This window comes from Pelobates fuscus, chromosome 5, assembly GCF_036172605.1.
Source record: "Pelobates fuscus isolate aPelFus1 chromosome 5, aPelFus1.pri, whole genome shotgun sequence".
NCBI classification, from domain to species: Eukaryota; Metazoa; Chordata; class Amphibia; order Anura; family Pelobatidae; genus Pelobates; species Pelobates fuscus.
In genome coordinates this window covers 379,676,591-379,690,084 of record NC_086321.1, presented here as the reverse complement: position 1 = coordinate 379,690,084, position 13,494 = coordinate 379,676,591, and the positions used below count along the sequence as shown (strand labels likewise).

Below are 13,494 nucleotides of genomic sequence, written 5' to 3'. Positions count from 1 at the left end.
TGTATTGGCTCCTAGCAGACAGCGAAATTATAAAAATGTGACCCTACTATATTAGTTGAGCTCTGGATGAGATGTCACAATTGTACTAAGTACTGAGTGTGCACAGACTGTACAAGACCGGGGAATTGCTGAAGATTACACGGTAAGGTTGGCGCACGGAGAATCAATGAAATGAGACAATGCCTCTATCTCTAGGTCTACGTGGGGCCCATTAACCGTCAAAAGTAATTACCCTCCATTGCTTTTGTAGTTGTAGTAATGCAATGTATTACCCATCATTCTGCTAAATTATTCGGACAGATTTCAGGTTTTTACAATCCCCCAATCTGCTGGTAGGCATATTCCATGTAATGGCTATGGTTTAGGACCCCTGAAGAGCCTTCTTTTCTGTTACTACTTTGCGATACAGAGCAGTTGTGGCAAACCATCTCCTTTCATCTTGTTTGGTGGCTGTCACCCCACCTCTTCTAGACTGTAAGCTTGCTTGAGAAGGGCCCTCATCTACCTATTGTTCCTGTGTAATTGTCTAATTTATTGTTAATTTCCCCCACCTTCATAATATTGTAAAGCGCTGCGGAATGAGTTGGCACTGTATAAACACCAATAATTATAATAACGGTGAATAAAGGAGCTGTAATACCTTGTCCTTGTGAGCAGCTCTGAGTGGTCTGTGAAGAATTAATTCACTGTCCCTAATTCCTAGTGGTCATGGGTTGAGAAAGACCCATGACTTGAGGTCAGATGAATGCTCCAGTCCTTGGGGGGAAACATGTACATTTCCAATACCGTCACATGTTATCATCTTCAACCCATTAAAGCCAATTAAATTATTGTCCCTCCCCCTTTAAACACAAATTCATTGCTGATTATTCAGAACAGCACAGAAGGCCTTGGAAATGCTCAGCTTAACAAGAAAGTCATTGTTCTGGGACTGAATGAATCATGAGACTTTCAGTCATTTACAGGATGAACCATTATGTTTTTTTGGACACTGATTGAGAGCATGGACACAAACATCCTCCACCATGGGAATGGCCCGATCTCTATCCGGTTCAGTGCAGAGATTTATATTAATTGTTCTGTTATAATATAAATCAAGGCTCCTCTCTAACTATGGCATTAATACAATAGTTTTAGAAGAGAAAAGTGATTTCATATTTAGAAAAAAATATTTTAATATTTTTTTTAATAAATTGATTTTTTTAATATGATTTAAAAAAACATATATAAGAGCAATGCTATGCAAGTTTAGCACAACACGTGTTTTTTAAATGTAGCTCACAACCATCTGCTGTGCAAAGATTAGCCATCAATATAAAACAGTGTCCAAAAATGGACATCGTCAGAGGAGTAAGTGCCAGTTTATCTATAAGTCCTAACAATTTTTTTATTATTATTTTTGAAAGGCATTTTTGGAAAATGTAACTGTCATAATGAATAAACTGCAATGCTACCTTGGATGCAAAGTATAAAGACACTGTGTGTTCTTCCATTGTCGAGCCTAACAGGGGGTCATACAAACAGGGAGTCTATGAAGTCTAGTTTGTGTTTCATGTGTGCGCATGGAATAATAGATACAATGATTGTCAAGGCTAGTGGCGTCTTGGAACTTGAGTCTCAGGCTGACTTCAGAAACGGCAAAGGATGTTTTTTCACAGTTTGGTAAATGAACGACTACATTACAATCCAGCATCGATAACCAATCAACAACATTTTCTGACTTTCGCAAAATATTGCGAGATGATGTTCAAAATTCTAAATTTGTGAATTTTTTTTCCCCTGCTAGTAATGAAGTCAGAAAATGATATCCTCTAAAAGCCATTCCAAAGCCATGGTGTCATTGTTAATTTCATGATATCAAGCTTGACATGCTGATATTGCAAGGTTAATGACAAAACAATAAATAAGTTGCCGCCTTGCAGGGGTCTTTCATTACATCGCAGGTTGAAGGATGTGGACAGCAAAGTGTATTGATGAGGTTACAAGGTCACATGCGCGACCTTGCAGTCTGTTTCTTGAAGGTATCTGTAAGGGACATTCCAAGTACCGTCCACATTTTTTGTTATGTTATCAAATGTGCTAGTTATATTTTAGTTGCAGCGCCTGTTTGTTAATGAATGAGGAATCGTCATTCGTCTGTATCGTTATTTAACATTGCACGCACACATCATCAAGCCACGAGAGGTTTTAGTGGCGTTCGTTCCGCTAAAACCAAGTACTGGTTATTAGTTAGTAAAGTCCTATTAAACTTCTATTCAAGTCCTTTCAGGTGATGAAATTGCTATTTGTTTCAATGGTTTTATTAAACAAACACTCCATTTAGTAGATATATGCCCAAAGAATGCATGCATGTATTTTGTCCTCCATGTTTTCTCTGTGGCCATATGAAAATACGGCTTACACAAGCTGCAGACCAGCTGTCTGCAGCCTTTGAAAGCCCTCCCCCTCATCCTAGGCATAGTTTGCAGTCTGTGCCGGGGAATACACCAATCAGAGGATTCTCACTGAGCAGGCTTGTCCTGGAGCCGATCATGGCTTTCCAATGCTTCTCAATGAGCTGTGGTATGGCTCATTGAAAAGGGGAAGGCAGTGCGCTCCATCTTAGTGTTACTGCCCCCAATTATAAAAGTTCCCATTTCTAATGAAGCGTCGATTTATCATTTGATAAGTTTTTTTTAAATTATTTAACATTATTGGATAAATTCTTCATAATATCATACCAAATGAGAGTGCGTCCAAAAATATCAAATCAGGGGGTGAAATTGTCACTTTTATAAACCCTCACAAATGTGACACATGACGCACCTCAGTAAGCTGTAGCGTCCCTTTAAACTGTTGAGCCCCTTTTTCATTGAACCGGTTATGGTCTCTTTGTTGCCCGAAAGTATCAGAAACGCGGGAATGTGATCATGTGGACATTGTTACCAGTTCTTCGCGCACTGATAATGTGTCGAGAAATATTGATTGATTTTTTCGTTAGTGGAAAGGATTTAAATATACTCTGGCTTATTATGAGAGATTACCTCCAGATTCTCAAATGAATGTAAATGATAGAAAAGGTCGTATCTGTGTTGGCTTCACCAGAATAGTAGGAAATGTTTTTTTGTTGGGGACTTTTTAGAGCCTCTATGATGGCGGGCTGTAATGAAAAAAAATCCCTAAACAATCGTTTTTGTTTTCTCAATATATCAAAATGTATTGTCTCACATATCTATCGAACTTTACACATATTTCAGCGAGGTACAAACGGTGATAATGTGACTGGTATTCAAGTCAGGGACTTTCCACTGAAGAGGTTTAACTGAGACTGAAACATGGTTTCGTTTTGTGTCTTCATAGTGCTGCCAACACGATGTTTGAAATTGAATGGCGAGGCAGGAAAGTCGCTCTGAAAGCCAGCAATGGAAAGTATATCTGTACAAAGAAGAACGGGCAACTGGCAGCAGTCAGCGACTCAGTTGGTGAGTCATAATGCAAGGAGTACCATGACTATGTGTGATGTGCCAGCACTGTTGGACAGCAATGGCTACTGGCTCATGCCAACCACTTCCTATCCTTGCTTGGTGCTCATCACAAAATATCAGCAGAGACTGGTGATCCTCTATGCCCATCACAGAATACCAGCCATGACTGGTGATCCTCCATGCCCATCACAGAATACCAGCCGTGACTGGTGATCCTCTATGCCCATCACAGAATACCAGCCGTGACTGGTGATTCTCTATGCCCATCACAGAATACCAGCCGTGACTGGTGATCCTCTATGCTCATCACAGAATACCAGCCATGACTGGTGATCCTCTATGCCCATCACAGAATACCAGCCGTGACTGGTGATCCTCTATGCCCATCACAGAATACCAGCCGTGACTGGTGACCTCCATGTCCATCACAGAATACCAGCCGTGACTGGTAATTATCTATGCCCATCACAGAATGCCAGCCGTGACTGGTGATCCTCCATGTCCATCACAGAATACCAGCCGTGACTGGTGATCCTCCATGCCCATCACAGAATACCAGCCGTGACTGGTGATCCTCCATGCCCATCACAGAATACCAGCTGTGACTGGTGATCCTCTATGCACATCACAGAATACCAGCCGTGACTGGTGATCCTCCATGCCCATCACAGAATACCAGCCGTGACTGGTGATCCTCACTGCTAGTCCCATTACACCAGCAACTTACCCTTACTTAACCTAGATGTTCCTCTCATAGAATGTCAGCCATTTCCACATCCTGTTTGGTACATTTCTGCAGAATCTAAAAATAATGTTACCCACCTGCTCACCCGCACAAAGCTTACTCTAGCCATTTCCTAGTAAAACCCTGTAGTTTGACTTAATTGTATAAACTTCACCCATATATAGTTAGAAGAAGAGGACCACTCTACTCAATGTCACACAATGTAGCTTCAGCAAACACGAGTCTGTTCAGATTTTGTACATGTAAATAAGGGAAGCAGGTGGCACGATTGTACACAAAGGATAGTAAACAGAGCCAGGAAACTGTACACAATATCTCCTATTACTGTGCTGGTAATGGGACAATAACTCCAGCAACACAAAGGACATAGAGCCATTTACATATTCTATTGTTGTTGTTGTTTTTTTTTAATAATGATATTAAAGGGACAGTGTAAGTAACATAAAAACTGCAGCGCAACTATTCCAACTCAATATAGAATGTCAAGTCTATGGGCCACATTCCTTGGGTTTTTTGTTAAACCAATTTGGAGCAGTTTGACAAAAGGCAGGGCTTTCCGTGGCACCCAGAGACCATCCTCAGTTGCATTGATAATGCAGAATTTACATTTATCAATATCAATCAATACCAACTGGGATAACTACCCGAGGCTGCGCGCACAGGGATTGGGATTCCCCAGAGCTCTCTGCCCGAGATATAAATTCTGCATTATTAAATCGGCTTGGAGAGGGTCTGTCTCTGAGTGCCTTTAAGAGTCCTGGAGTCCCCAGAGTCTTAGGGTCAAACCCAGACAGTACTCTATGCCAACAAGTCTTCACCTATGACTCCCTTCTGTAAGTCTACATGTCAAGTACTCCACTAGTCTCCACATTACAGTAAGATAAAGAATTATCCAAGACAGATTTACCTAAACGAAAGAACTAGAGACGTGGTAAAAACAACAATATATCTAATAATATAAAGGCCTTTACTGTGTACTTCGATTGAGATATTACCAGAGTGAATTGTTTTCTGTTTTATCTTATTTTAAAGGTGAAGATGAGGAATTTATACTAAAGCTGATAAACAGACCAATTCTGGTCCTGCGTGGAGATCTGGGCTTCGTCTGCTACCATAAAACATCAAACACGCTCGATGCAAACCGTTCCTCCTACGATGTTTTCCAGATCATCTTTAACAATGGCGCCTACCAAATTAAAGGTCAGGTACAAACACAACGCTCGAGGGGTAACAACCAACTCAAATATCAGATTGGGGCCACGTGGACGACAACCTTGGCCATTTGCTATCATTTTACCCTTTAGGTTCTGGGTTGCCCCGACCAGGCAGTCCAAGACTTACAGCACTGAATGTATGTATATATATATAGACAGGGCACATCTTCATCCTGTCTTTAACCCCTTAAGGACACATGACATGTCTGACATGTCATGATTCCCTTTTATTCCAGAAGTTTGGTCCTTAAGGGGTTAAGCACGCCTATGTTTAATTTTTGGGTGATGCCTTTTCAGTGTGTATGTAGAATTCATTTCTATATAGAAATTATAGATACTGTAGGCTAATAATTGGTACAGGAAAAACGTGATCCAGCCTGCCAGAATGAAATTATGAATCATTGGCTTTCACAATGTAGGGTGAGCTTCGGAAAATAAATATATTAAGAAGTGCTGAAGAGATTAGAATAGCAGGCTTCCCGCAACACATGGCAACCTTGAATTCAATAAAACAACAGTCCAGAAAAACAAATAGATATTTATGTCGACTGACACCAATATGAAACAAAAGGAATCTAACACAGTCCCAGTACACATGCCATTATACATGTATTATCAATAAATGCTACTGCAACACTGCGTACTTTTTATCTTAATTAATGTAATGTTCTTTGCTGTTTCCTCAGGCCAGGCCGGCAAGTTCTGGTACATCTCCAGTAATGGTACTATTTGCAGCGATGGAGACATGTCGGAGGACTTCTTCTTTGAGTTTCGAGAACATAACCGTCTGGCCATCAAGGGCAAGAATGGCAAATACCTGCGTGGGGACCAGGCCGGCACGCTCAAGGCAGATGCAGAATCGGTTAATACAGCTACCCTATGGGAGTACTGAGGGACACAGAGCGCCACTTAGGACATTAGATGAGCGGCCTGGTGACCTGGGTCAAAGAAGGACAGAATAAATAGGGTCGAGGTCCAAACTAGGACCATTATTAGAGACTGGAAAAGAGAGACTGTTGACCCTGAGACTTTATATTTTATAGTGGTCCACAGTTTTGATTAGATTGTTGTAAAGCTATAGAGGGCACAGTGACTCTCTAGAAACACTTTAGAATCCGGGGAGATGCATGTAATTACCCACCGAAGAGTTTAATATTTCTATTATAGAGTAAGATATGTATGTTATAAAATTTGTATATTTGTCCTCTGTGTGTACAGTGTGCTACATGCAGGTACAATCAGTTATACTCTGAGGGTGGAATTAGAAATGTAATACTATTACCGTATGATTGAACTACCGTATATATACTCTGTTATGTTACATGTTCCATAGTTGGACACTGCAGTCATACGAGCAGTTAATAATTCCAGGATAGGTCTAAAAACAAATCAAATAAGTATTTCAATAAATGGACTGAGCTCCACCCCGTTACTGACCAAGAGGTACGACTAGCTAAAACCTAACACACCTCCTTGGCTGGAAAAGGGGCGACTGATTCACAAATATCTAGTTTAATAAAGATTTCTTTGGCGACAAATTAACTCTGTGTTGATGTAAGCGGTCTTCTTGGGATGTAGGAAGATCACTTAAAAAATAGAGACTGAATGAATGGAAGCATCTGCCAAGAGAAACTCATATCTGGAAACGCTCTGGTTTTGCCCCAAACTATGGATTTTACAGTTAACTGAAGGGTCCCCAGGGCACGACCTGATTCTGTGCACGTGGCAGCCATACTTGGTAACATTATTAGGAAACGGGTCCATAGCTCTTCCACTGCCTTTTAAGGCAAAGAAAGGATGTTTCCAGACCCGAATGTAGGTAAGGCTGAGTATGATGGGGTGGGTAGTTCACAAAAATCTGCAGAATCAAACTACCACTGGTAGCGCTCTAGAGAGCTGCTTATGGCAAACAAACAGAACATTCTGTAAATAAACAGAACATTCCATTAATAAACAGAACATTCCATTAATAGGCAGAACATTCCATTAATAAACAGAAAATTCCATATAAAAAGAGATTTCCATAAATAAATAAACAGAACAGAATAAACAGAACACTCCACATATAAACAGAATTCCACAAATATATCGGGTCAGACAATAATAATGCCTACACCGACATTAACATTATCTGGAAAAATGTTCAAACATTTACAAATATTGAGAGAAAAAAAAAGTGTTAGCTTCCTTTTAAGTGACAGTTTCCAGCCCTTCCCTTGTAAATACCAAGTAGGAACCCGAGGGGAAGACTCAGACTTCCTGTAGTAATAGCTAAAAAGGGTGCTGATTCTGATTCTAGCCAATCCCCGCTCACACAATATTCACATTTCAAGCTTCTCTGTATGGAAATCCTTAGCTGGACCTGCCTGAATGGAGCTGAGTCACTCACTGACTCAGAAGCGAGAAACCATGTTATTTTATGGTTTGACAGAGAGATGTATGAGAGATCCGAATTGCAAAATCCAACCGCTGCCACCATGGGGATTACTTGCTTCGTAGTGAGCCGAGAAACTCACATCTCTGGTTTAAAAAAAAACACAAATCTGGCCTAATCTGAGATTTCCTACACCTCAGTTATTTTCTTGCTCAGCCATAGCACAAACATACACAGCAGCGCTGTACAGGATTATTGTCTTATTCAGAGACAAAATGTGCTGATGGCTTGCTTACATTGGAACATTGAGAACGACATGGTCACAGTTATAGTGTATTTATCTGTGTCTGGTCACGCCGAGCTGCATTAAAACACAGGATTCTATTATTTGGACTCAGAAAATGGAAACATTCTAACTGCGGCATTCCACGTACATTCCTTACTTCTGAAGGGTAACAAGGGTGCCAGCTCTCTGATAGCACTAAATATCTGCCCCAGAGACATCGGGATATATTGATTTTTGCACAGCAAATCACAAGAATGCATAAACTAATACTATTTATATATACACACACACACATAACTGAGACCAGGCCAAGGCTGAAAGACATCGACAAAATAATTCTGTCCAAATATGACATCACAGCTGGAAATGGGCCAATGGTGAGGCTGCCATCATTGAATTACTATCAAACACAGAGGGCGGAGAGACCTTGACAATCTGTCTGTGCTTAGAATGTGTATAGTATTATCTAGATCTCTATATAAAGGGCAGACTACGGATAGTGTGCTATATCCATACAAAGCACTGACGATAGCAGGAAGCAGCTTCCATTAAACTGAAACTTGCTGGCTAATTATTAAGTTAGCGCCGCGTACAATGATATGGATTGGCATGTAATAACGCATAAAGCCATGTATTAAAGGGAAACTGTCACAATTCTGGAAATGACACCATTACATAAAGTATTCAAAATCACCTATAACTGGTGTTACCCTTCCTTCATGTGATTCTTGTGTTTTCTTTTAAATGTATATTAAAGTCTTAGCTAATGAAATAATCCCAGTCCGGTTCAGTCCTGGCACAGCCAAGGCACAGGTTGCATTGGAGGAGGAGAAATAGACACATTGTTGCTGTTTCCCAACCTCTATGCTGACTGCCAGGTGCAAAGGGCGGAGCTTATAATAATGATTGTCAGGGAGCTAAGATGGAGGCGCCCAGTTCTAAATACAATGCTTTGGACTGTTACATCCTATTGTAAACATATAAATATAGTACTGACAAAATGGCATCTGTGTAATAGTAAGAGTTACACAGACAAACTGATTAATTGGAGCACACCATAGAGCTCTGTATAACCTCTACAGTTACTCCAACAAGTTACAGGCTCAAAGCTTTAAAAATGACCTCCAAAGTGGAAGTTAGGTTCTAGAACGCCATGACTGCTTGGTAAAGTAGATATTTGGACACCATTAGTAAGCCTTCACCAGAAAGCAGACTATCAGTGCTCTTAAAGGGCTAGTCCCTGCATTCCGAGGGAATAGCAGCTAAACTCAGCTCCACTTCCATCTATAGAAGGAATCTTACCTACACAGTGGTGTATCCTGGTTTTGTGCTGAATAGGCAGGACAAAACTCAGGTGCCCCCCTCCCCCACGCCACCCATTCCGCCCGCCCCACCTTCTAAATACACACACACACATTCACTGACAGATACGCATACACTAACAGAAACACACACACACTAACAGACACACACACTAACAGACACACACACACACACACACTGACAGACACACACTAACAGACACACACACTCACCTTACCTACACAGTGGTGTATCCTGGTTTTGTGCTGAATAGGCAGGACAAAACTCAGGCGCCCCCCTCCCCCACGCCACCCATTCCCCCCGCCCCACCTTCTAAATACACACACACATTCACTGACAGATACGCATACACTAACAGAAACACACACACACTAACAGACACACACACTAACAGACACACACACACACTAACAGACACACACACACACTAACAGACACTAACAGACACACACACTCACACTGACAGACACACACTAACTAACAGACACACACACACTCCTTCACATTAACACTATTTTTTTTTTACTTTAACCCCCCCCAGCCTCCTCACCTTTGGGAATGCTGGGGGGGGTCATCTTTCTCCCTGGTGGTCCAGTGGCTGCTGGGCGGTCGGGCGACTGGCGAGGGAGCACTTCCTCTGAGCTGTCTGCTCAGCTCCCTCGCGCGCCGCAGAGTGAGGCTGGGAGGCGGAGCCAGAATATGACGTCATATTCCGGCTCCCAGCCTCACTCTGCGGCGCGCGAGGGAGCTGAGCAGACAGCTCAGAGGAAGTGCTCCCTCGCCAGCCGTCCGCCAGCGCCGCCCAGCAGCCCGCCGGCATGTCTGTTAGCCGCAAGGCTAACAAGACATTTGCCCAGGCATTTGGGGGTGGCTTTTTTTGCCGCCCCTGAAAAATGCCACCCAAGGCAAATGCCTTGTTTGCCTCGTGGCTAAAACGTCCCTGTACCTACATGTATGTAATAAATGATTAATATACACCCGGCTCTCATTGTGGCAGACCGAAGGCTGCACTATATGCTTCTCATTGACTGTTACAGACCGAAGGCTGCACTATATGCTTCTCATTGACTGTTACAATGTATTCTCTCTCGAACACACAGTAACTTTGCGGCTGGAAGGCCAGTTTCAGTGATGGACCAGTGTCTGCTTTTACCATATGTAGGGAGACTCGGCCCCTTTGTGTTAGAGATCTGGATCCTCCTACAGTACACAAACTCCTTCCTAAAATGGAAGTCCCTTTATTGCTGTTGTAGAGTTCTAGAAGGAAGGGCCGAGAGTTATTTTTGGGTTTTTTAAATACTTTAACTGCTTCTAAGCAATGCATTGGTCCCGGTGTAGTCATGGCTTTGTTTGTGCAGTCTCAATAGCTGAAATGCCTATCCAGTTTTATACAATAAACGACGTGCAATTTGTACCATTAACCCATGCGTTACTATATCATTTTGAAATAGTAGCAAACTGTGTTTTTCATAGGATTCACAAATACACGGTCCCGGTACATTTTGCTGATGGTGCCATCTAAGGTTGCCAGACCACGTTTGCTGGACACACTCTACTTGTACATGCCATGATTCCTCGGACAGCACTTTTCATGTACTGCTTCGGATTGTTGGGCAGTTGTCTGTATTGAAGAAAGATATAAACCTGCCATCTCTGGTGACACCTGGGAACATACAGAAATATCCGTCACCCATTTACTGGACTCACGTGTGGACGGCCCACACCTTAACCTTCGGAGCCTTGCAAAATGTTAACCATTTAAAGACTCTTTGACATGTATCCTGATGGTGGATGTGTTCTCCCTTGTTTTTTGCGAAGGGTAATACTGTTACTGTTAGAACACAAAGTTCTATCCCTGCTATTGGCTTCATTAAAGGGACACTCCAGACCCTTAAAGTGCTCTATGTGTGAAGAGTGTGTCCTCTTTATTCAGCAAAAGGGCAGATTTTAACAGAAACTGACAAATTCATAAATTAACCTTGTTACGCCCATCTGGCTTTCAATCAGACAGCAGATCCGGTTACTTCTTGGTTTGGTTAGCTCAGTGGAGCTAAATTCAAGATGCAGCAATTGCCCAGAGCACCCGCCTTGCAAAGACTTCTCATTGAGCTGCATTGGGAAGTCTGTGATTGGACAGCCACAGAAAGTCTGGGCGGGGTTAGAAGGGGAAGGTTTGAAAAGGCTGCAGACAAGAGATCTGAATCTTTTGCAAACTGAATTTAAATATACCAAGAGTGAAAAAAATTCATAATTAAACGTGTGCATGTTTTTATCCATGAAATATTGATATTTTTGGTATTCAAGCAGTGGAGTTTCACTTCAAGCTGTATGGGCAGACCGTAGAGGTGGGTGCCTGACAATGCACAGATACCTGCTCTCTTAATAATGGGCACTGGCACAGATGAAGATTATCATAACAGAGGTAAAACGGGGAGAGGAAGGGAAGGCAGCGACTGGCACTTACCCAGACACTTCCTTTGACATATTAAACAGATATTATAAAGCTTTGGTGAAAGTGGGTTATTCGCCATTACCCCTCATTGGTATTACGTAGAGGAGACACAGCCTTATCTGAGTCAGTAATGGATTAGCTCTCTTCCGATGCCAGCTATTACCAGTCCGGTAGGTGTGCATATTCTACATATACCTACGTATATTGTGATGCTGACAAGAGAGAGAAGTGAACTGGAGATAAGCAGACGCAGCCTGGAAGTGGGTGAAATGCGGCTGTTTAGCGAGTAAGTCCCTTCACAGATAGCGAGTGCTACAGGGACAGACTACACTCTCTTCAAATGAAAGCTGTATTCCGCCCAATCAGAATTCAAATCATGCTTACAAATAAACCAGGGCATCCGCACAAGGCTCACAGTTAGCATCCGAGTGGCCCTTCCGGTGAGTTCAGAGGACATAAGCCTGTGTTTAAGGTCAAAGCCAGTTCCTGCTTCCCCACTACCTGTTAGTTTAACATTTCCTTTCTTGGTTTCGTGTGACTCAAGCCATTAAGTTATTTACTTAAGGCAAAGCCTTTAACAATGAAGAATAGATAAGCATGGATTTATATAGGTGTTACTTACTACATCCCTGCGTGGCCAATGGATGGGTGGACTCAGCAATGAGTCTTATTCATCCAAATTGTATTATTGTGTTTTGTATTTTAATATGTTCGTCACTGCCATACATCATAGGAAATAGACAATATTTTATGTTCATTGATTTATTAATTTGAAACCATAACCTACATGTTCTGCTATAGTTTCTGGACCCCATGCTTTGGCCTGTACATCGTACCATATATATTTTACGGAGCTTCTACTAAAACAAGCTAGAATCCAGAAAAAAAGATCACAGGGGTGAGTTCTGGGACCGGATTCTGACACAAACTTCACTACATACCTTAATATTAAAACGTTTATGTTCTTTGTATGTTTGTATGTTTATAATGAAAGTTTATTTAACAGCCTTTTCATATGACTTCATCAGATCTCCTGCCTGATTCTCTGATAGGGTCTCACAATCTTTATCATCAAATTCATTCATCGAGTAATCGGTGTATTATCCGTACAAACCTTTCTTATCGTTACCTTATCTTTATTTCTATGCTCAAATAGTTAACTTGGTTGTAGCTCTAACTGATAAATAAATTAAAATAAATAAATACAATGACACCTAGTAGAATAAACAACATGTGTTCCTTAACATAGTCCATATGCTGTGAAGCTGATTGGCACAGCAGAAGGTAACGTGGTATTTACAAATTATCTCACTGAAATTGTATGTTAGGAAACCACCAATAAGCCCTGGGAAAGCCTATAGACATAAAATATTAGGTGGGTCTCTTCTAAATGATATCTATTCCTGCTCTAAAACATTTCATAAAGATATTTACTTGGTCCTGCACAGAAACATTTCATATATATACACTGTATCCCGTGCAGCCAGCCTTTGCAGCAGTTACGAGATTAAATTGTTGCTGACTGAGAGAATTTAAATTTACTCATCCATTGTCTTATGTTATGTTGAAAGTCAATTCGAAAATGAATAGTAGAGATTGGATTCAAACAGGATTAACATAGGACAACGAAAACATA

At 41.4% G+C, this 13,494-nt stretch overlaps 1 protein-coding gene across 1 annotated transcript in view; it reads left to right on the top strand.

Moving 5' to 3' along the window:
- The window catches only part of FSCN2 (fascin actin-bundling protein 2, retinal), a 30,082-nt gene extending 23,117 nt beyond the window's left edge, over positions 1 to 6,965 (top strand). Inside the window, exons 3-5 of the mRNA XM_063456300.1 lie at positions 3,340 to 3,461; positions 5,242 to 5,409; positions 6,110 to 6,965. Of these exons, the coding sequence (XP_063312370.1) occupies positions 3,340 to 3,461; positions 5,242 to 5,409; positions 6,110 to 6,315 (496 nt within the window). The 3' untranslated portion in view covers positions 6,316 to 6,965. The remainder of the gene's footprint in view (positions 1 to 3,339; positions 3,462 to 5,241; positions 5,410 to 6,109) is intronic.
- Positions 6,966 to 13,494: the final 6,529 nt, after the last annotated feature.